General features: G+C 37.0%; 1 protein-coding gene and 1 non-coding gene across 2 annotated transcripts in view; one reads left to right on the top strand and one right to left on the bottom strand.

Moving 5' to 3' along the window:
* DMC1 (DNA meiotic recombinase 1) overlaps positions 1-20769 on the top strand; it is a 31401-nt gene extending 10632 nt beyond the window's left edge. The window contains exons 6-13 of the mRNA XM_057742147.1: positions 93-134; positions 1244-1316; positions 5711-5802; positions 6207-6280; positions 6413-6527; positions 6885-6945; positions 17829-17945; positions 20700-20769. Coding sequence (XP_057598130.1) covers positions 93-134; positions 1244-1316; positions 5711-5802; positions 6207-6280; positions 6413-6527; positions 6885-6945; positions 17829-17945; positions 20700-20769 — 644 coding nt within the window. The remainder of the gene's footprint in view (positions 1-92; positions 135-1243; positions 1317-5710; positions 5803-6206; positions 6281-6412; positions 6528-6884; positions 6946-17828; positions 17946-20699) is intronic.
* On the bottom strand, positions 16289-16436 carry LOC130857939 (small nucleolar RNA SNORA79). The gene has a single exon (XR_009054933.1). It is a non-coding gene; the product is annotated as a small nucleolar RNA SNORA79 (small nucleolar RNA).
* Positions 20770-22805: the final 2036 nt, after the last annotated feature.

Here is a 22805-nt window from a genome sequence, read left to right on the forward strand (position 1 = left end):
AGAGTTGGAAAAGAAAACCATACTCTGAGGCCATATTTATTCTTTATGAAAATAACTGAAAATTTACTATGTTTTTTTTCTATATTTCACAGAATTTCGAACTGGAAAAACCCAACTCTCTCATACCCTCTGTGGTAAGGATATATAACAACAACAATAATAGCAATAATAATAATAGCTACCACTTACTAATCTACTTTGTGCCTAGTACTTTACATAATCTTGCATAATCTGAACAAACTTTCGAGGAAACTAAAACTGAGATTACATAAACTGCCCACGGTTACACAAATACCACAGCTGGTCTTTGAATGTGTGATGCTTGAGGTGATGTTGTATGTGCTGCACTCTGAACACCTGAATGGAAATAGGGAGAGTATAAGTGGGTATATGAATGTGTTGGTGGAGAGAGGTATTCATTCAAGGTCTTGATTTTTCCCACTCTATCTTTTCTATATCGTTTTTATAAGAATGTCACAGAATCTTTTGAGGCCTAGAATTCCTTACTTTCCATAGAGTAAGGTTGGAACTAAAAAAGACTTAAGTGTTTCTAAAACAAAATAACCAAAAATACCTCCTTTTGCATAAAGACATTATACTATATTTCTTTGACCTAAGTAGAAGGAGCATGGAAAAGTGTTTAATAAGAAGATTCTGGAATCAGAATAACTCTATGATTAATAGCTGCATGACCTTGGGCAAGTTGCTTCACCTTTCAGATTTTCCCCATCAGTAAAATAGGAATAATGATAGTGCCAAATTTAGGGTTGTTTTGAAAAATAAATGAAATAATGCATGCACTTAATGTAAAGTAATTCCTTAGAGTTAACTACTATATATAAAGAAAATGCATTTAAAATTTTGACATACATTAATTGAAAAGTTACTTGAATGACTTATATAGCATAAATTATATTTGTGATTAATTCTTATAGGAAGAAAGTTAGTGATATTTAAATTCTACTTATGTTCTTTAGGAGAACTAAATTTCATGGATATCTCCCATTGTGAAAGATATTGACATTCTTTGTTGAATTACTACTATGCTGGCAGAATACTTATGATTTTACCGCTGGTTAGTAATATAAAAATATAGCATGCTGTTTAGAAACTAAAGGATCATTATTCTTTGCTAGATGGGTAGAGAGTTGCAACCAGCATAAATCCCATGTTAATTTATATATTCATTTGTACAAAGTTTATTGACTCTTACTAATAGTAATTAATTTTAATTGCTTTCTAGTGACAGCTCAACTTCCAGGAGCAGGTGGCTACTCAGGAGGAAAGATTATCTTCATTGATACAGAAAATACTTTGTAACCCTTTTATTTAAACAAGTTGCTAATATAATAGTGTGATATAGTACTGTTACTATGAAATAATTTGTTTGAAATATGTCATTTTTGTAATCATCCTGTAAACCAGCAATAATGAGAAAAGTCAAGTTCTCAAATCACTTTTTCCCCTGAAATCTTTTTAAAATTATTTTTTTAAATTGAGGTATAGTTGATTTGCAATGTCATGTTAGTTTCAGGTGTACAGCAAAGTGATCCAGTTATATATATGTGTGTGTGTGTGTATACACACGCACACACACACACTTTTTCAGAGTATATACATATATTTTTTTTCAGATTCTTTTCCCTTGTCGGTTATTAGGTTATTACAAAATATTGAGTATAGTTCCCTGTGCCATACAGTAGGCAGTAGGTCCTTGTTGGTTATCTATTTTACATATAGTAGTGTATATATGTTAATCCCGAACTCCTAATTTATCCCTTCCCACTGCTCTTTCCCCTTTGGTTACCATAAGTTTGTTTTCTATGTTCAAATCACCTTTTATTTAAAAAGGTTTCACTTCTCCAAGTGGGTTTGGTATAAAATTGACAAAATGAGTACATGAGTAGAAATTACATCTATCTGATTTGTTTTTGTTTTTGTTTTTTATTTAAAGGAGATCCCTCTACTTTTTTTTAATATAAATTTATTTATTTATTTATTTTATTGGCTGTGTTGGGTCTTTTTTGCTGTGTGTGGGCTTTCTTTTTAGTTGCAGTGAGTGGGGGCTACTCTTTGTTGTGGTACACAGGCTCCTCATTGTCGTGGCTTCTCTTGTTGCAGAGCACAGGGTCTAGGTGCATGAGCTTCAGTAGTTGCAGCACATGGGCTCAATTGTTGTGGCTCATGGGCTCTAAAGCACAGGCTCAATAGTTGTGGCGCACGGGCTTAGCTGCTCCGCGGCATGTGGGATCTTCCCGGAGCAGGGATCAAACCTGTGTCCCCTGCACTGGCAGGCAGATTCTCAACCACTGCGCCACCTAGGAAGCCACCATCTATTTGTTTTTAATCCTCTTACTTCTTCAAAGATTTAACTTAATAGTCAGAAGATTATTAACTCACTCAAAGTCGTGGTCTCAAATAAAGGAAAAGGTCTGAATTGATCAAAACTACAGAAGGAAAAAGAGAAGAACCTGTTTGGGTAACAAAAAGAATTGCAGTTTTATTGAAGTGAAAGTTATTTCACAATGGAAGGCTGGAAAGGTGGGTCTTAGACATGAAGGGCCTTGAAGCTGGATGATGGGTGTAAGTTGGATACTTTTGCAATATTCTAGGCAAGTAATGAGATTTGATGGCTGTATTTGGTAGACAAAGGAAAGAGAAGTTTGGGAAACCACTCTTAGGTTTGTCTAGATACTTGGAGAATGATGATGACAGAATTGGGAAGATCATATTCAGAGAAAAGGCAATGTTTCATTTTATTATGTTGAATATGAGGTACAGGAGGACATCCATATGGTAGTTGGAAATGTTGGACTCAGCTTAAGAAAGGGTTAGAGCCAAAGATATGGATGGAATAGCCGGGGGGTGGGGGTGGGGGGTGGCGAGAGAACTGACAGAGAGAGAAGAGAACTGAGAACATAACTTTGGGGTGTGCCTATGACTAGGAACAGGGACTAAAAAGATGAGGCAATAGAGACAGACAAAATGAGGGGATATCTGATTGTGGATGCCAAGCATAAGGAAAGTTTCAAGAAGAAAAGGTTAGACAGTGATGTTCCACAGAGAGAGAGAGAGAGGAGAGAGAGAGAGAAAGTGCATCTGAGAAAGATTACTGAGGTTTGCGATTAGGAGTCCAAGAGGCCATTTGCAGTAAAGTAAGACGATGGAATGTTGTTGCAAATAAACAGTAAAGAATTGAGACAGTGTGTAATTAACCAATAAATAGAAGAAGAAACATGGTAGTTTGAGGAGATATTAGGTTCAGAGGACATTCTTTTTTAACAATAGGACTGTAGCAAGAGGCGCTCAGCTGGAGTTCAGCTAGTTTCAGAAACAGTTGATTAAGGATGGTTCTTCTAGAGGGAGGAGTTGTTCTTGCAGAATAGCTGCCACTGTTTGGGCAATTTGGATTTTATCAAGAATGGTAGAAAGAAACAGGAGCCAGGTCATAATGCAAGAGGGAATAGGGAGGAGCAGCTTGGGGGAACAAGGACATGCAAGGGCTCAAGTGGAATGTTCTCACTCTTACACTGCTCTCTCTTAGTATTTTTCCTCTTTTTTTAAAAAAAAGATTTATTTATTTATTTATTTATTTATTTATTTATTTATTTATTTATTTATTTATTTTATTGGCTGCATTGGGTCTTCATTGCTGTGCTCAGGCTTTCTGTAGTTGCGGAGAGTGGGGGCTACTCTTCATTGCAGTGCGCAGACTTCTTACTGTGGTGGTTTCTCTTGTTGAGGAGCACGGACTCTAGGTGCACGGGCTTCAGTAGTTGTGGCTTGCAGGCGCTAGAGCACAGGCTCAGTAGGTGTGGCACACAAGCTTAGTTGCTCCGCGTCATGTGGAATCTTCCTGGACCAGGACTCGAATGTGTGTCCCCTGCACTGGCAGGCAGATTCTTAACCACTGTGCTGCCAGAGAAGCCCTATTATTTATTTTTATTAAATTATTTTTGGCTGCATTAGGTCTTAGTTACGGTTCGTGGGATCTTGGTTGAGGCATGCAGGATCTTTCGTTGGAGTGCACGGGCTCTTTGTTGCGCCACGCAGGCTTCTCTCTATTTGTGGTGTGTGGGTTTTCTCTCTAGTTGTGGCATGCAGGCTCCAGGGCACGTGGTCTCTGTAGTTTGTGGCACACAGGCTCTGTAGTTGAGGCACGCTCAGTAGTTGTGTCTCGTGGGCTTAGTTGTTCTGTGGCATGTGGGATCTTAGTTCCCTGACCAGGGATCAAACCCATGTCCCCTGCATTGGAAGGCAGATTCTTTATCACTGGATCACCAGGGAAGTCCTAGTATTTTTCTTTTTATGTGCTTATATTTTGCCTACATAATTATGTTTTACACTTACCTATGGCATAGATTATCTTATGACTCCTTAAATCTTCCACAGTGCCTTGCTCTGGTAATTGGTTAATATGGTAACCATTCCATGTGGTAATCAGTTGATAAACATTTGTAAATTGATGTAAACTTCCCTTCAGCATAAGCCCAACTCTTACATTCCTGGTAACATAGTCACCCAGTTTTGTAAAAACTGATAGTGAAAAACATTTTTATTACCTTTTCCAATTCCTTGCCTTTAATTTGTCCGCCAAAAACATCTGCTGGGTATACTCAGCAACAATAGAAGATTTAAGTGGCTATCACTGAATATAGTGCTGTAGGATTTAGATGGCTGGGAAATCCTAAAGACAATTCAATTCAACATTTACTGTTTCAAGTGTCACAAATAAGATTATAAATGGTCTTTGCTTTACAGTTACTTATAGTGTGATCAGTATTATACAAACACTGTAAACAAAGTGAAATGAGACCACAGACATGCCTTTCATTTTATCTTACTTTACTTTAGAGATTATTATAGACATATTTTGGGGATCACTGAAGACATTTAAAAAATGTTTATTACTCCTTAATAGTCTAGATAGATATAAGTGATTATTAGCATCTTCCAGAATACCTTTCCAGGTACACTGAATTTGCCCCCCTATGAATTTACCAATTTCAGAATGCTAACACAACTCCTTTAGAAGCAAGTGGATTTTAAACCTTAAATAAACCAAAAATTATATGATAGTAATTCCCTTCTGGACCCTTGAAGTTACTTTTTTGACGCTTTGGTTCATGTAGTCAAATTTATCATTTGTTGGCAACATGTGATTAGTGGTGTATTAAACTATTTTGTGTTGAACAAGTGAGGAATATGAAGAGAGTGAATTAATTCACTTTAAACTGATGAATTATAATTCAGTGATATTATCTTCCTAGAATAGATCTATCTTTATAGAACTGAGAACAAAAGAGATTCACAAATCTTACTTTCTAGTTTTTCTCTTGTAACTGATTTGCTGCATAATCCTGAGTCATTTGCCTAATCTCTGTCAGTGTCCTCATTTGTAAAACGTAATATAGACCATAACAATGAACTTCCAAGGTTATTGTTTAGATTAGATAATTTAATATTTAAATTCATTAGTCACATTATTTCTGTCACTGTTATCGCTGCCTAAGGTGCTCATTATTTGAGGCACTTATGGAAAATAAAGTCTGATATAGACTTTAAGGGATTATTAGCATCCTCCAGAATACCTTTGCAGGTACACTGTTTTGCCTCTCTTTAATACACCTACTTAAGGTATTATTTTTGTAGTTGTTGTCTAAACTTCTTGTAATTGATTTATTGGATCCTTAATCTTGGCATACTCCAGTCGTCCAGATCGCCTTCGGGACATTGCTGATCGCTTCAATGTAGACCATGATGCTGTCCTGGACAATGTACTTTATGCACGTGCATATACTAGTAAGAGCCCCATGCAATTTGATGCTTAGGCTGTTTTAAAGTTGGCAGCACTGATTTATTATATGAGTGATACAACATTTTGACACTATTCTTTTCTCTTTCTGTTTTACTTTTCTCCAAATTTATTTAGTCAGTCCACAATTTTATCATCTGGTAAGTCCTTAGATATTGAAATGCTCTCAAATTATTTCTTATTCTTTGAAATGGAGAGTAACATTCTTTTTGGGTAAGGTAGCATTTGGTATGTGTGATAAGGCAGAATATGAAATCATATTTAATAAAGTCATAAATAATTAAGAAAATCCTTCAAGTACTCTCTTATGCCTGACTCCCAAGGACATACATGATCTTAGCCTCTGCTTCTTCTAGCTTTTGTAACATTTTCCCACTGCATTTCCCACCAGGTGAACATCAGATGGAGCTACTTGATTATGTAGCAGCAAAGTTCCATGAAGAAGCTGGCATCTTCAAGCTATTGGTACAAGCTTTTAAATATTGCTCAATCCAGAGCTATTTAGCATATTATCTTTCTTTTATCGATTCCAGTTCAAATTAACTTCTTCCTTCCATTTCAAAATGCATTATTTATTTTTACATTAATCCTGCACAGATCATTGATTCAATAATGGCACTTTTCCGAGTGGATTTCAGTGGTCGTGGGGAGTTGGCTGAACGGCAGCAAAAACTGGCCCAGATGTTGTCACGGCTCCAAAAAATCTCAGAAGGTAGATTTGTAAAATAAACGGTGATATCAGAATAGTATCTGTGACTGTTTGCTGAGTAGGCTTTGCAGAGAAGCTCAGAATAATGTCAGGAGGCAATCCATTTTTTTAAATTTCCTTCATGGGAATACAACTTTTTTTTAAAATCAAAAATACTGATTCCAATACAATAAGGTACCTAAATAATATAACAATAATAACTTTAAATTAATTTATGTTATCAGTGAAAAAACAGGAATGTAATCTTGTTTATCAAATAAATTCATGGCACAATATTGCTAAACTCTGAAATCTAAGCAATGAACTTTCAATATTTACATTGTCATTCTCTTAGTTTCTTAATTTTATTTCTTGATGCAGAATATAATGTGGCTGTGTTTGTGACCAATCAAATGACTGCTGACCCAGGAGCAACTATGACGTAAGCCTCAACATTCTGCTTTTGTATTTCACAAAAGTTAATATCAAAAGGGTTAGAGTGTAGAATAGGAAATAATTTCAAAATGATCAGCCTTGATGTGGGCACAAATATGTCACAAATCACTTTTTGCACAGTGCATATTACTTCATAACTGCAAATATCACTTGTTATCCAGATGTATTTTTCTCTAGTTCTTTATAAAACAAATAATAGTTTAACTATTTTCAGAGATACTTTAGGTTCCTTTTTGTCTAGGACTAAAAGGATATGGTAGGACAATAAGAAAAAGATCTTAGGGAAATACAAACATATTCCAGATACATGAATGGTTTCTATTGCACTGATAAGCTGTTAGCCTAAAAACAAAAAAGCAGGCTCTCTACAGGATATACATGAGGCATATTTATAAGAGGTCCTATGAGAGACATCTCCTGTTTGAAGAAACAGAATTTCAGTCCAAGTGAATATGCCACTAGGCATATTCAGAATTTGTTGAGGTACCTGTGTACATAACATACATATTGATGGCTCTGTTTGAAAGACAGTGGTGAGTAGAAAGACAAGGAGAGCTAAAGTAGGATAGTGAACAGACAATTTGAAGAAAGTTTAGTTGCCACCATCAAAAATTTTGAGCATTATGTATCTGAATAAGCAAGCAAAATAACCCTGAATCTCTGTATTGCTTTTTTAAAGATCTTTTCAGCAGCTTTTTATTTATAATAATTTTTAGCCTGAGAAAAGACTAGCACAGTGAATACACAATTGTCATTTGCCTAAGCTCATCAGTTGTTAACATTTTGCCACATTTTTCTATGTGTTTGTGCATGTGTATGTAAAATCTCTCTATATATTACACACACATACACACATGCTCAAATATATAAAAATGTATATATTTTGTGAACCTTTTGGAAGTTCTTTTCCCTGAACCAGTGAGAATTATTTGCAGACATCATGACATCTGACTTCTTAATACTTCAGCATATCTCTTCTAAGAACAAGAACATTCTTCTACATAACTACAATATAATTAGCATAGTCAGGGAATTTGACATTGGTGTACTAGTTATCTAATATACAGTTATATTCAAATGTCTCCAATTGTTCTAGTAATATCCTTTGTAGTTTGGGGGGGGGTCTTGTTTTGTTTTTGATTCAGGATAAATTAAGGATCAGGCATTCCATATACTTGTCATGTCTCTGTAGTTTCCTTTAATCAGAACAGCTCCTCAACCTTTGTTAGATTTTTGTGACGCTGACTTTTTTTTTTGGCTATGGCATGCAGCATAGTTCCCTGACCAGGGATTGAACCCGTGCCCCCTATACAGGGAGCATGTGACATTTTTGAAGAGCACAGGTCAACTGTTTTTCAGAATGTCTCTCAATTTGGAGTTGATTTTTTTCTCATTATTTAAAATGTTAAACACTTTTGGCAGGAAAACTATTAATATATAAGTGATGTTATGACCTTTTCCATATATCATGTCAGGAGGCACACTCTGGCAGTTTGTCCCTTTATTTGAGATAAGTTTGATCATGTGATTAAGATGGTGTTCACAAGATTCACCATTGTAAAAGACCTTTTCCCGTTTGTAATTATTAAGTAATTTGTGGGGTGATACTTTGAGACTTGTGTAAATATCATGTTCTGCACCCATAGGTTTTTTTTTGTTTGTTTTTTGATAAATTTATTTATTTATTTATTTATTTATTTATTGGCTGCATTGAGTCTGTTTCTGCACACGGGCTTTCTCTAGTTGCTGCGAGCAGGGGCTACTCTTCATTGTGATGCGCGGGCTCCTCATTGCAGTGGCTTCTCTTGTTGCAGAGCACAGGCTCTAGGTGCGTGGGCTTCAGTAGTTGTGGCACATGGGCTCAATAGTTGTGGCTTGTGGGCTCTAGAGCACAGGCTCAGTAGTTGTGGCGCACAGGCTTAATTGCTCCGCAGCATGTGGTATCTTTCTGGGGCAAGGATCGAACCTGTGTGCCCTGCATTGGCAAGTGGATTCTTAACCACTGAGCCACCTAGGAAGTCCTGCACCCATTGGTTTTAGCATCCATTGGAGATTCTTGCTTAAATCAATTATTACTCTGATGGCTGTAGTACAAAGTTCTGTTACTTTAAAACTGAATCAGTACATCATTTGGTAGCAGATAAATCAGTCATTGACATATGTATTGGAAGATATTTGATATGATATTCTAAATTATGTAAATTGTACTGAAATGAATATATCTCTCTTTAGGCATTTTCTAAACTAAACCCTAAGAGTATTGCTGCATCTTCTGCAATTTGCTATAGCTCTCCTTTTCAATACTCTTTTATGAATATTTTCTATTTAATTACAGGAGATTCCAATGTAAAAAGTATTAATTACACAAAAGATTTTAAACAAGGTGTTTTGTTTTGTCTTGTTTTGTTTTGTTTTGTTTGCCTGCACATGCAGGATCTTAGCTCCCCTAACAGGGATTGAACCCGTGCCCCCTCAGTGGAAGCGCAGAGTCTTAACCACTGGATCGACAGGGAAGTCCAAACAAGTTAAAAAGATTGAGGAGGGGGAAATCAATCATTTCTTCATTCAATATATATTTGTTAAAAATCTACCATGTATCAAGATTCTGGGAATTCACTAGTGAACAAAAGAGACTATATGCCTTCCCTTCATTAGGAAAAAAATAAATGATGTCCATTTAAGTCAAAATTTTGAAGTCTTGGTAGGTCATGCATTGTCTGTAGTCTTTGTGTGATTAAGGCAATCTTCTCTGTTTTATAGGGTGTCCTTCATACACAGGACATGAAGTACTTCACAAAGAGAATAATTTTAAACTGAAGAGAAATGGAAGATTTTTAAGGCTCACTTTAAAAAGAGAAAATGACTCATTGGCTCAGAGGGAGGAAGTGGGTTGCATTCAAATAAAACAGTACAAGTTAAAGAGCAATGTTCTTTCTTCAGGTGTTGGGAGGGAGCACTGAAGAGGCCAAAACTGTCGATCTAGAGTTAGAAGGCAAAGGAAGTCTGTGGAAATTAGATCAGATAGGGTTCTTTTTCTTATATTTGTAGAAAGTTTCAAAAAGAGTAAATTCATTTTGAATTGACTCCAATAAGAGAAAAATAGAGAGGTGACAGAAAGGAAATAATTGCAGAAGTCAGAGAGGGGAGGATATTTATAATGAAGCAAGCTAAGTAAAGAGCTGAAGAAGGTACAAAGACTAGTATTTTTGCTGAGTGAATCTGCCTTGAGACAGTATCTCCTCCACCTAGCCAAGTTATACAGAAACAAATTTCACTATAATTAGTATATTCTAAAGTATATTATAACAATACAAATTAAATGCATGTGCTGTAAAGCACATAAATTGCCATAACTAAATTAAAAAAGAAAACAGGACCATTTTAAAGGATTTCAAATGCTATTAGAATACTTCCCATAAAGAAGATATCTTTGTTTCTCAGTGTTAAGGAAATCCAAGCTGCAACTCCCCTGGAGCCTGTCAGAGAAATATCACTATAATTGGTATGAGTCCCCAAGTACACTGACAATAATTGAGGCTTATATCCCATGCATTATACTTGATGGCACATCGTATTAAAAAGGAACAAAATTATAGAGGTGAGGAGCTACCATATGATACAGCAGAACAGCAACTCCTAGATGAGGCTTACAGATACAGATTTTAGAACTAGGATGATCCAGTTGATGAAGACCTGGAAGTAAAGTCAAAGTATCAGCCTGTAAAGCTGCATACCACAGCAGATAAGATAAGCAACAAATAACAGAATGATGTTGCCCCCTACTTCATTTGTATATTTGTTTCCCTAAAACTGAAAGTCATCTTAGAACATCTGCAGTCTTATAAATGTGCAGTGTATTCTTTAAGGATGTCACTTATTGATTCTATATTGTTAGTATAAATTAAGAGGCAATATGGTTAGAGAAAAAACATTAAACCAGGGTCACTAGTATGGTGACCTTGTGCAACATTTAAATTATTCGAATTTTACTTGCCTCTCCCTCAAAATTAAAAGCACTTATATTTATTGGTTTCTTACCATGTGCCAAGTGCTTTCATGTGTCATCTTACATAATTCTCATATCACCTCAACATAACTCAGCCTCCTAGACCTCCATATTCTATGAAGCCAGTCGCAGTATATTGCTGCATCTCTCCCCATCCCCCTCCAAGCCCCCCAGAATTCTATCTTCAAAATTTTGAAAAATGTGTAGATTTTTCTGCATATTTTGGGAGGAAATGGGAGGTAGGGGTTATTTAACAGAACTTCTTAAACATACTCTTTTTTTTTTCAAACCGTCCCGTCTTTTTCACCAAAATTCTTCTCTTTTGGCAGGACTCTTCTCTCTTTATCTTTCTCTAATCTCAAAATATCCTCCTCTCTCGGACATGTTCACCCAATCTTTCTCTCAATGGACCCCTTCTCAAAAATTCCATCTTTAAGCTTACCCCTTAACAAGTCAAAAGTACCAGGAGTACCAATTGTCCCTCAGGCTTGCCCTTGCCCAGACCCCTGAAGGTCTCCACTCCAACCAGTATTTTTTTTTATATATATAAATTTATTTGTTGGCTGCGTTGGGTCTTCGTTGCTGCACATGGGCTTTCTCTAGTTGCTGAGAGCGGGGGCCACTCTTCATTGTGGTGCACAGGCTCCTCACTGTAGTGGCTTCTCTTGTTGTGGAGCACAGGCTCTAGGCGCGTGGGCTTCAATAGTTGTGGCTCACGGGCTCTAGAGCACAGGCTCAATAGTTATGGAGCACAGGCTTAGTTGCTCCGTGGCATGTGGAATCTTCCCAGAGCAGGGCTTGAACCCGTGTCCCCTGCATTGGCAGGCAGATTCTCAACCACTGCGCCACCTAGGAAGTCCTCCAACCAGTATTTGAGGTAGACCCTATTATTATTCCTAATTTATAAAGGAGGAAACAGAGGCTTAGCATGCCTACTTGCTCAATCATACAGTTAAAAAACAGAAGTCAGAATTTGAACCCAGGTATCTTTGACTTCAAAGTTGATGCTCTTTTAGTCTCACTGTGCTATTCTTCCTAGCTCACTCCCAGAAAAATATCACCTGCCCTACCATCACCATAATCCTATACTCCCCACACCCTAATTTGAAGCTGGAAGGTCAGGAGATTCTGGGCCTTACTGTCAACAATATAACATGCTGTATCCTATTCAACTGAGGGGGTTAAATGAAACAATCTTTCTTGGCCCCTCTTTATTTCTAATATCCATCCCCATCTTCTTCCTCCTTCTCATCATACTCCCCCATCCCCTGAGAAAAGGAGGAAAGAAGAGAAGATAATATAAAAGAAAGGGAAATAAGAGAATAGGCTAAAGGAGTCATGTGGGTGGTTTTCTGAAGCTGTTTTTACTTGGTCAGAAATAGAAGTAAATTAAAGCCCTCTAAAAGAATGTGGAAAGCTATTACACCTTCTTGTACTTTACCTCAAGACTTGTTTATAACTGCTAGAATACTCAAGTTCAAAGAAACTTTAAGAAAGGTTTCTTGATTTACATGTCACTGAGAGAGTGGCTGTTTTAACTGAATCATTTTGTTAAATAATAATAGTTACAGTTTCTTGAGTATCTCATGTGCCAAGATTGCTGTAAGGGTAAATCTAATGCTTTATAAATGACCTGGCACAGTTCCTGGCATGTAGTAGGCTCCCAATGACTTGTAGTAAATATATCTCGAATCTTCACAACAGCCCTAAGAAGTAAGGGAAGTTTTTTGTTCCCATTTTACAGTTAAAGAAACTGAGATTCATAAAGATAAATAGCTAGCACAAGGTAACATAGATAAATAAGTGAATCGGGATTAGGAAAGCAGATAATAATAATTGCAGTCACTGGGTTAATGCCTTACCTAAATTATTTCATTTTATTCTTACAACTACTGTACCAGTTAGGTACAGTTGTTATCCTCCATTTAAAATGAAGAAACAGACACTTAGAATGATTAACAATTTTCCTGAGGTCATATGGCTGGCTAATAAGCCAAAATTTGAACCCAGGTCTAACTCTAAAGCTCTTACACCAGGGGTCTCCAACCCTCAGGCCCTGGACTGGTAGAGGTTAGGGTTAGGAACCTGGCCGCACAGCAGGAAGTGAGTGGCAGAGCAAAGCTTCATCTGCCGCTCCCCATCGCTAGCATTACCACCTGAACCATCCCTGCCTAAGTCCATGGAAAAACTGTCTTCCATGAAATCCATCACTGGTGCCAAAAAGGTTGGGGAACACTGTCTTACACCACATAGCACATTAAGGCTGTACGTGCCTGGGGAAAGGTTAGCATGCTGTCATATGAGAGGCTTTGCAGAGATGTATCCATTACCCTGGTGAGTTGACCAATGTTCAGGGCCCTCAGCCTTACAGACAGAGATTTGATTAGGTCATCCTACTGAGCACAAATCCATTTCTCAGGGGAAGGCTCATATTAATCAGACTCATGAGACTCAATGAAAGTCAGAGAGCCAGTGTACTGATAAAGAAAAATGTAACTACATTTGAGGTTCTTGTGACGAGGGCATTCTCTCCTTGTAAGCAGACCTCTATAGGAATCCAAATTTTAATCCAAAGTTAATTACTAATTATGGAATCCAAGCAAAAGGAAAATAATTAGATGAGTTGAAAGTGTCTGCCACATAGTAAGGACTCAGTAAATCTTGGTTGTTATTATTATTGTTAATAGCCATTCACAACAGAGAGGGGAGGAACCATGAATTGCCTCAACTTATGTGAAAATGTTTGTATGTGTACATATGTGCATTTTTCTGAGGGAGAGTCTATATATTTTATTAAATTATCAAAGTGTTAGTGACCTACAAGAAAAGTCAAGAGCCGTAAATCCTACATGAAATTCTACACAGAATCCTGAACATTTTGATGGAGCAAGTAAAATTTGAATTGGCCTGGTGTTCTCCCAGAGCTAAGGCTGTTATGTTATGTTGTAGTTTAATTAAATATAACCTCTTACATTACAAGTCACTTTTTAGGACCTTTTTCTCCCCGTGTTATCTTTCCTATATGATTTCTTAGCACTTTTGCAAATCCTATAATTTCTCATTTAGTTCATTCAAAATCATCTCCCTTTGGAAATGACATTCTTAACATTCAGGCTCTATACCTGGAGTAATCAATGATGAGCAATAGTACCTATTATCTTCTGTGCATAGGTTACCACATTGGTGATAGCAAACAGTAACTTGCCAAGAAAAAGCCATAGCCATACATCTAAAAGCTCCAGATTCCTTCTCTTCCTTAGATTATCTATAAGGGGGTGGCAGTAGAGAGGAGGGAGGATTACTTCAATTAGGGGGAAATCCTGTCTCCTTTTGCATTTCCCTTTCTGTCAGAACACCCTTTAAAAGTTCCTTGAATTACAGCTTCTTTGGAGATATATCACAAATCTGTGTCTAAAAAGATCTAATTTGGGGGAGACCCAAATTGTCTTCTCTTCTGTATCCATTCAACAATAGTTATTGAGTATCTTCTATATTATAGGTACTTTTCTAGGCACTGTAGTTGCAAAAATGGATAAGGATTTAGAGTACAGCTGGGGAATGAGACCCATGAATTAAAAATTATAATGTAGTGTGCTTTAATAGAGTTATATGTACATAGTGGTATGAGAGGACAGTGGAGGTAGGCTCTACTCTGTTTCAGAGTATCAAGAAAGGTTTTCAAGAAGGGATGACACTTGATTGGTGAGTAGGAGCTAAATGAACAAACACAATGGGAAAGGGGCTTTTGTTTCAGAGATAATCAAGTTTATAAATGCATTGAGGTATAAGAGGACCTGCTGAAATAAGAAAAAATGAAGTTTGAGAGGAAAGGAGGAAGAATGAGTATAGCTGTATATAAGGATAGTGGGCCCTTCCTATCCATAGGTTCCACTTCCATAAATTCAACCATTCAACTATTCAAAAATAGTCAGAAAAAGAAATCCAGAATGTTCCAAAGAGCAAAATTTGAATTTGCCATGCTCTAGCAGCTATTTACATGGCATTTAAATTGTACTTAAAACTATTTATGTAGCATTTACATTGTATTAGGTATTATAAGTAATCTAGAGATGATTTAAAGTGTATGGAAGGACACAATATTGTAAATCAACTATCCTCCAATAAAAAAATTTTAATTAGAAAAAATTAAAGATTAAAATTAAATATATGGGAGGATGTGTGTAGGTTACATGTAAATACCACACCATTTTAAATACGGGACTTGAGCATTCATGAATTTTGGTATGCATGGTGGGGAAGTGGGTCCTGGAACCAATCTCCCTATGGATACCAAGGGGGATGTAGGTAGCAGAGAAAAAAAAGGAGGGAGTGTTGAGGGAGTGTCTTCCTGAGAGCCCTCCTTTTCTTTGTGAAGAAGCAGGCAATGTCATCTAAGGTTAGGGAACAAGAATGGAAAAGGGGGCTTAAGGAGACTACTGAAGTTTTGGTAAAGGGGAGGTGAGGCTAACCATGCTCGTATAGAAAAATTACTAGGCAGAATGGAGAGACCATCTGTGAGAGGCATTAACACAGCTGTTAAAACTTCTCTCTGCCCATTTAGTGAACCCCACTCTCCTTTCTTGTCTTCTCCTCATTGTGATTTCTAACTGGTCTACCTTCTGTGGAGGCACCTATCTTTCCATAGTCCAATATTCTCCTTGTTATTTTTGTAACTTCTATATCTTAAGTTTGAAAAATATTTTTGAGCACCCACTGTGTGGCTGGTTGCTGCAGAGCCGAATACAATGTCACCTGCCCTTAAGGAGCATAGTGATAGGTAATAGGAGAGGGGTTGAGGGGGAATATAATATGTAAATAATAATAGTACTAAAGGCAGAACATGAAATGCATTAAGGAAGCATAAATATAGTGTTTGCAAGTTCAGAGTTCACAGCCCCGTTGAGAATATCATCAGGCCCTCAATAGCCCATCTGTGTGGAACATAGGATTCTTTTAAGACCTTGAAGAACCACCCATAAGGATGACCTGGAAGGTTTAGAGTTATTCCATTAAAAAAGAGTGGCATTGATCTGAAAGTGTTATAAAGACAATTCGTCTCTAGCTATTTCATCCAACTGAAGGGGCTTTATTGCTTTACTACCCTTTGAGCTGCCTGAATAAAGCAGCCCACCTTCTGACTTCTTAACTCCTGTCAGTCTCACCTGCCTGGCTGCTACTTTCTTCATAGTGGTTCACTCCAAAACTAACTTTCTGTTCTTGTTCTCACATTGGACCTGCTGAATCAGTAAATCCTACCCAGCCCCAGCCAGCTGGTTCTAACCTCAGCCATTTAATCAAGTAGCAGTTTAGTTTTTATTTTTTTGATTGTTTGACTCCGCAAAAATCAGAAGGCACTGACGGACAGCCAAACCATCCTCAGGGTGCCCTGAGTGAAGACAAGTCAACTTAGATATATGATGGACTAAAATCCTACCACCTAAGGCCCCAAGCAGTGAGAGAAACAGCCATCAAAAGGCAGCAGTTTGGGACTTACCTGGTGGTCCAGTGGTTAAGATAAGACTCCATACTTCCACTGCAGGAGGTGTGGTTTCGATCCCTGGTTGGGGAACTAAGATCCCACATGCTGCGAGGTGTGGCCCCCCAAAATAAAAAATAAAATAAAATGAAAAGCAGCAGTTTATATTAGCAGACTCCTTTCCCAGAGAGCTTCATATCCCCACCAACCTACAATCTCTTTAGCCTCACGTCAATCAGCCACATCCTTACTACACCAAGCCTCATTCTTAATCAGAATCCTGAACTTCATGGAGCGAGCAGAATTTGAACTGACTTTCAACTGAATTCTCCCAAAGCTGAGGCTATTATGCTACACCAAAATTTATTCTGATGAAGTACAACCTGGTAAAATTCAGTTCCATTTATTGATGATTTTGAAGCCGAGATTTTCTTCTGCATCAAAGGAGATGATCTTATGGTTTTCCCTTCATTCTATTGATATGGTATATTATGATGATGATTTTCCTATGTTGAACCACTCTTGCATTCCTAGAATAAATTCTACTTGGTCATGGTGTATAATCCTTTTGATATGCTGTAGATTCGGCTTGCTAGTGTTTTGTGGAAGATTTTTACACGTAGGGTTTTTTGAAGGGCTTACTATATTAGGGTTATTAAGTGAGAACATTTCACTTCTTGCCAAGTGAGTGTTAGTCCCCTAGTGAGTATCTCTCTCAAGAGTGTCAATATTTGTAACTACCTTGTAATCATAATATATTTTTTGAATCCATATGATTATGGTAAGAGCTTATCTTTTCTGTATCCTATTTTAGAAGAATAAACTTTAGACATCAGCGATAAAGATATTTCTAAGATTCTTCTCACCTCAAATTCATAACCAGTACAACATTGAAGGCTTCCAACGTATAGTTAGTGAACAAGAAGGAGGTTCCCAATCTGCTCTCATTTATCATATCATCATGAGGGAGGATTGCATATTTCTTATTCATTAGACTAGAATAGTGCTTGGTACAAAGTAGGCCATTAATAAATACTTCTGATAAATGAATGAAGAAATAAATAAATTCAATCTTAATAGTTTGTAAAGAATAATTGTTTAACCCCAAGAGTTATCCTAAGACAATAAGTAATGTTTTGTTTTTTATTTTTAAAAAATCAAACAAAACAGGAACTATTTATCATAGGAATCTCAGACGCTTGAACTGGATAGCAGTGGGGTACATAGCAGCTCCAAACCCTAGCCCATTCCCGAGTCTATGAACAAGCCTCTGCTTGTTTAGAACACACACCTACCCTGTCTTCCACGGAAAAGTTGCCTTGTAATTGCAAGTATTACTGTATAGAGTCCATATGATGAAACCTGAAAAAGTGTGTTATCAATTCAGCTTTCAGGCAGACCCCAAAAAACCCATTGGAGGACACATTCTGGCTCATGCTTCAACAACAAGAATAAGCTTGCGAAAGGGAAGAGGAGAACTGAGAATTGCCAAGATTTATGACAGGTAAATATTTTCTTATTCTTTTTTTAAAATTTTATTTGTTTATTTATTGGCTGCGTTGGGTCTTTGTTGCTGCACATGGGCTTTCTCTAGTTGCGGCAAGCGAAGGCTACTCTTTGTGTGGTGCATGGGCTTCTCAGTGTGGTGGCTTCTCATTGCAGAGCACAGACTCTAGGCAAGTGGGCTTCAGTAGTTGCGGCACGCAGGCTCTAGATCGCAGTTGCTCCGCGGCATGTGGGATCCCACCAAGAATCAACCCGTATTCCCTGCATTGGCAGGCAGTTTCTTAACCACTGTGCCACTAGGGAAGTCCCTGAAGTTGTCATTTCTACTGGAGAGAAACCAATTGTTTCTCTACACAATGAAATTCATTTCCATTGCTATAGACTACCATCATAAGAATAATCTGTATTGCTATCAGTTTTCTACAAATTAATCTCTACTCCAAAAGAGTAGAGCCTGCAAACCACAACTACTGAGCTCATGTGCTGTAACTGCTGAATCCCGCGTGCCTAGAGCCTGTGCTTCCCAAGAGAAGCCACTGCAATGAGAAGCCCGTGCAACTCAGCGAAGAGTAGCCCCTGCTCTCCACTACTAGAGAAAGCCCGTGCACAGCAATGAAGACCCAATGCAGCCAAAAATAAATTTAAAAAAATAATAAAGCTTTAAAATAACTAAATAAAATAAAAAATAAAAGAGCATGAAAAAATGAAGAAAAAAAGAGCATTAAATCATGACTTGTACAAATAGAAAATGTCAAAGATTTTTTATTTAACTCATTAACAGATGCAGGAACCAGTAAGATTTTATAACCAGATCAAAGGAAAAGTCAAATTACCACACTTACATAGTCAAACAAGTAATGCTGAAATGAATTATACATTGATCAAAAATGGATCAGTATACATAGGACAATAATCAATTGCATTCTTCCTCACATAATTTACATTTCTATGAAGAAGAATAATTTGAATTACTCATGGCATTGTAAAATAGCTCAAAGACAGTGAAAGCCATGGAGTCTTCATAGATTTGGATAACCTGGAAGCATGTGTTAGGCAACCTATTTTTCCACTGAAGGTACTCAGTCATCTAGTTTATTTCAAAGTCTTTCACAGTTTTCGCCTACATTAGTCTAGCCAATGGAAAGGTGCACACCTATTTATTTTATTATTTTTTAAAAATTTTATTGAAGTATAGTTAATTTACAATGTATTAATTTCTGCTGTACAGCAAAGTGATTCAGTTATACACATATATATTCTTTTTCATATTTGTTTCCATTATGGTTTATCACAGGATATTGAATATAGTTCCCTGTGCTATACAGTAAGACTTTGTTGTTTATCCATCCTATATATAATAGTTTGCATCTGCTAATCCAAACTCCCAATCCTTCCCTCCTCCATCACCCCCTGATAACCACAAGTCTGTTCTCTGTATCTGTGAGTCTTTCTGTTTTGTAGATATGTTCATTTGTGTCATATTTTAGATTCCACATATGATATCATATGACATTTGTCTTTCTCTTTCTAATTTGCTTCGCTTATGATATGATATGATAATATGATATGAGTATGATAATCTCTAGGTCCATCAATATTGCTGCAAATAGCATTATTTTATTCTTTTTTTTAATGGCTGTGCATATTCCAGTGTGTGTGTGTGTACACACACCACATCTTCCTTATCCTTTCATCTGTCGATGGACATTTAGGTTGTTTCCATGTCTTAGCTATAGTAAATAGTGCTTCTATGAACATAGAGGTGCATGTCTCTTTTCGAATTATAGTTTTGTCTGGATATATGCCTAGGAACGGGATTGCAGGATCATATGGCAACTCTATTTTTAGCTTCTTTTTGAGGAACCTCCATACTGTTTTCCATAGTGGCTGCACAAATTTACATTCCCACCAACAGTGTAGGAGGTTTCTCTTTTCTCCACACCCTCTCCAGCATTTGTTATTTGTAGACTTGTTTGTTTGTTTGTTTTGTTTTGTTTATTTGGTTGCACCAGGTCTTAGTTGCTGCAGGTGGGCTCCTTAGCTGTGGCTCTCGGGCTCCTTAGTTGTGGCATGCAAACTCTTAGTTGTGGCATGCAAACTCTTAGTTGTGGCATGCATGCGGGATCTCATTCCCTGACCAGGAATCAAACCCAGGGCCCCCTACTTTGGGAGGGCAGGGTCTTAACCACTGTGCCACCGGGGAAGTTCCTTGTAGACTTTTTAATGGTAGCCATTCTGACCGGTGTGAGGTGGTACCTCATTGTAGTTTTGATTTGCATTTCTCTAATAATCAGTGAAGATGAGCATCTTTTCATGTGCCTATTGGTCATCTGTACATCTTCTCTGGAGAAATATCTATTTAGGGCTTCTGCCCATTTTTCAATTGGGTTGTTTGTTTTTTTGTTATTGAGTTGTATGAGGTACATACCCATTTAGAATCAGATAAGCCTCTAAGGGTCCGCTACACAATGCCTGACAGTGCACTGTTAGAACACCCAGTTATCCCTTTTGGTTATTTCCAAGTTTGGGGTAATTTTTCTTGACATCCAAAACCTTACATATAGAAGTTGTTCAATAAATGTTTGTGACGGTTGGTAATACTTGTAGGTAAATTCTGCAGTCCACATTTAGATGTACCAACCCACATGTCTCTGGAGACTCAGACTAATAGGAATATGATGCCTGTGACATGAATATAGTATTTATAGAAATAGAGCTTTTTATAAACTTCTGTTCCCTTGTATTCTGTTAGCCCTGAGATGCCTGAAAATGAAGCCACCTTCGCAATAACTGCTGGAGGAATTGGGGATGCCAAGGAGTAGGTGGTGAATTGATGCAAATTGCTTCTTAGTGCTTATTAGGAGCTGAAGAAATGGAAAAGCAGTCTCAAATTTCAGATCTTGAAGTAAGAGTTTGTTTTTTTCATGTGTTATTAAAGGAAAGTCAGCAAAAGAGATTTAAATCTTATGTTTATCTTAAAAGTCTCTGATTTATAATAACTACACATTGTATGTCAGTTCAGGAATATAAATATGTATATGAATGAATAAACTTTTGAAAACTAGTTGGGGAAGGGATACCTCACTTTAGCTTTTCAAAGTGAGCCACTAAGCAGATGGAAAGTCTAAGAGCTCAGAAATGTCCCCTTTTCCTACAACTTCCCCACAAACACTTACAGAAGTGAATACACTTCCAAAGGAGGGAGATGTTTAAGGGAAGAATGTTTACAGGACACACAGAAAAGCTTTTTTATTTATAATATCAAACTGTACATTCACATTTATAGCAACAGAAAAGAAATGTTAAGTTAAATTTTAAATCATTTGACTTTTTGACAAGTTGAAATTACTTTTTAAAAATGTACTTCTGATACATACATATTTTATTGGGGAGATAAAAAGGAAGGTAATTAGGAAATTTACAATTTGGGGTGGTCAAGATAGCATGACTTTTATGTTTTAAGTTTTGGGTAGAGAATTCAAAATCTTTTTTAAAATATTAAAGTTAATTTAAATGTAAAATTTCTAGATACTAATTGTATAAATGTGTAAAAAATATTGTTTTTTCTAATTGTTAAGTGAAAATAAGATCTAGTTTTCAAAAAGTATGTATGATAAATATATTTACTACTTAAAACACTAATAATATTTACAGTGACAATCTTTATAGATCTCAAAAAGATTTAATCTCTTATGTTGCAACCACTTGTATGAGAATTCAGTTAATGAAAATACCATTTGTTACAAAAGGTATTTGATTATCCATTGTCATTCACTCGCCAATTGTATACTGAATGCTAAGTGCAAAAGAAGTATGGATCCTGCCCTCAAAGAATGTGTATACTAAGAGAAAAGACTAATATTTATGAAAAGATGAGAGAGCAAATGATTATAATTAATTTGGATTGTGTGGTTCCAAAATGGGAGAGGAAAGGTTAAGCTGTGGGACAGCATGTACAGAGGTATAGGAACTGGGATTTGGAAACAAAGAGACCAACCTGGCAAGCAGAAAATGTTTACAGTGTGGAGTATTGGGAAATAAGGACTTTTAAATTTTATTATTATTTTTAAAGTTCAGAAGCTGCTCCTCTGAATAAGCAGAAGTTAAAGTCATTGTGGAGCAGATTTCCTGTATTCTGCAAAGTCACTTAAATGGCTTTTTTTTTTAGTTTGCAAATACAAATGCACACTTTTTCCTTGGGAAGGAAAGGTTTTGCTACTTGATAAAAACAACATCTCCCAGAGATCCCCTAGCATGCCAAGCCCTGGAGAGGGAATGCACTAATTTGTATAGGAACCCAGAGCTTTTTGGTAGGAAAGGAAATAAAACTCCCAAGATTTGAATTTCAGAAAAATTTTCTTAGTTAAGCTGAGTACCCCCCGACAAGGAGAATTTACCCATTGGTGTAGAGTTGGAAACCAGGGCTCAACACAAGGGCCTACAGTTCTGTGGGGAAGGCTGGTTTCAATATGGCACCTGGCTAAGGCTAGAAACCTCTCTGGATCCAGCCGCTCTGATATGTCCTGCTTTGGAGAACAGTAGCTGAGCATGTGAATGTGAACTAAAAAGCTGTAAATTTCGGGCCCAACCTTGGGACAGCATAGCAGATTGTGCAGTGCCCCCTGAACTTTTCTAGACCAGGGTTCAATTTGCCACCAATGATCAAAGCATCAGGTCTTTCCAGTCTTCCCTCTCCATCTGACTGTAGAAATAGCTTTGGCTTATTCCAAGTGGGAGAGAAGACTCAAAAATGAGGTGTTATTGGTCAGAACTCTTTTGGTTGCAAGCCACAGAAACTCAGACTAGCAAATGCAAGACATGAATTTGTTGGCTCAAGAGAGTTTGAAAAGTCCAGAAG

The sequence above is a fragment of the Hippopotamus amphibius genome, chromosome 7 (genome assembly GCF_030028045.1).
Source record: "Hippopotamus amphibius kiboko isolate mHipAmp2 chromosome 7, mHipAmp2.hap2, whole genome shotgun sequence".
NCBI lineage: Eukaryota > Metazoa > Chordata > Mammalia > Artiodactyla > Hippopotamidae > Hippopotamus > Hippopotamus amphibius.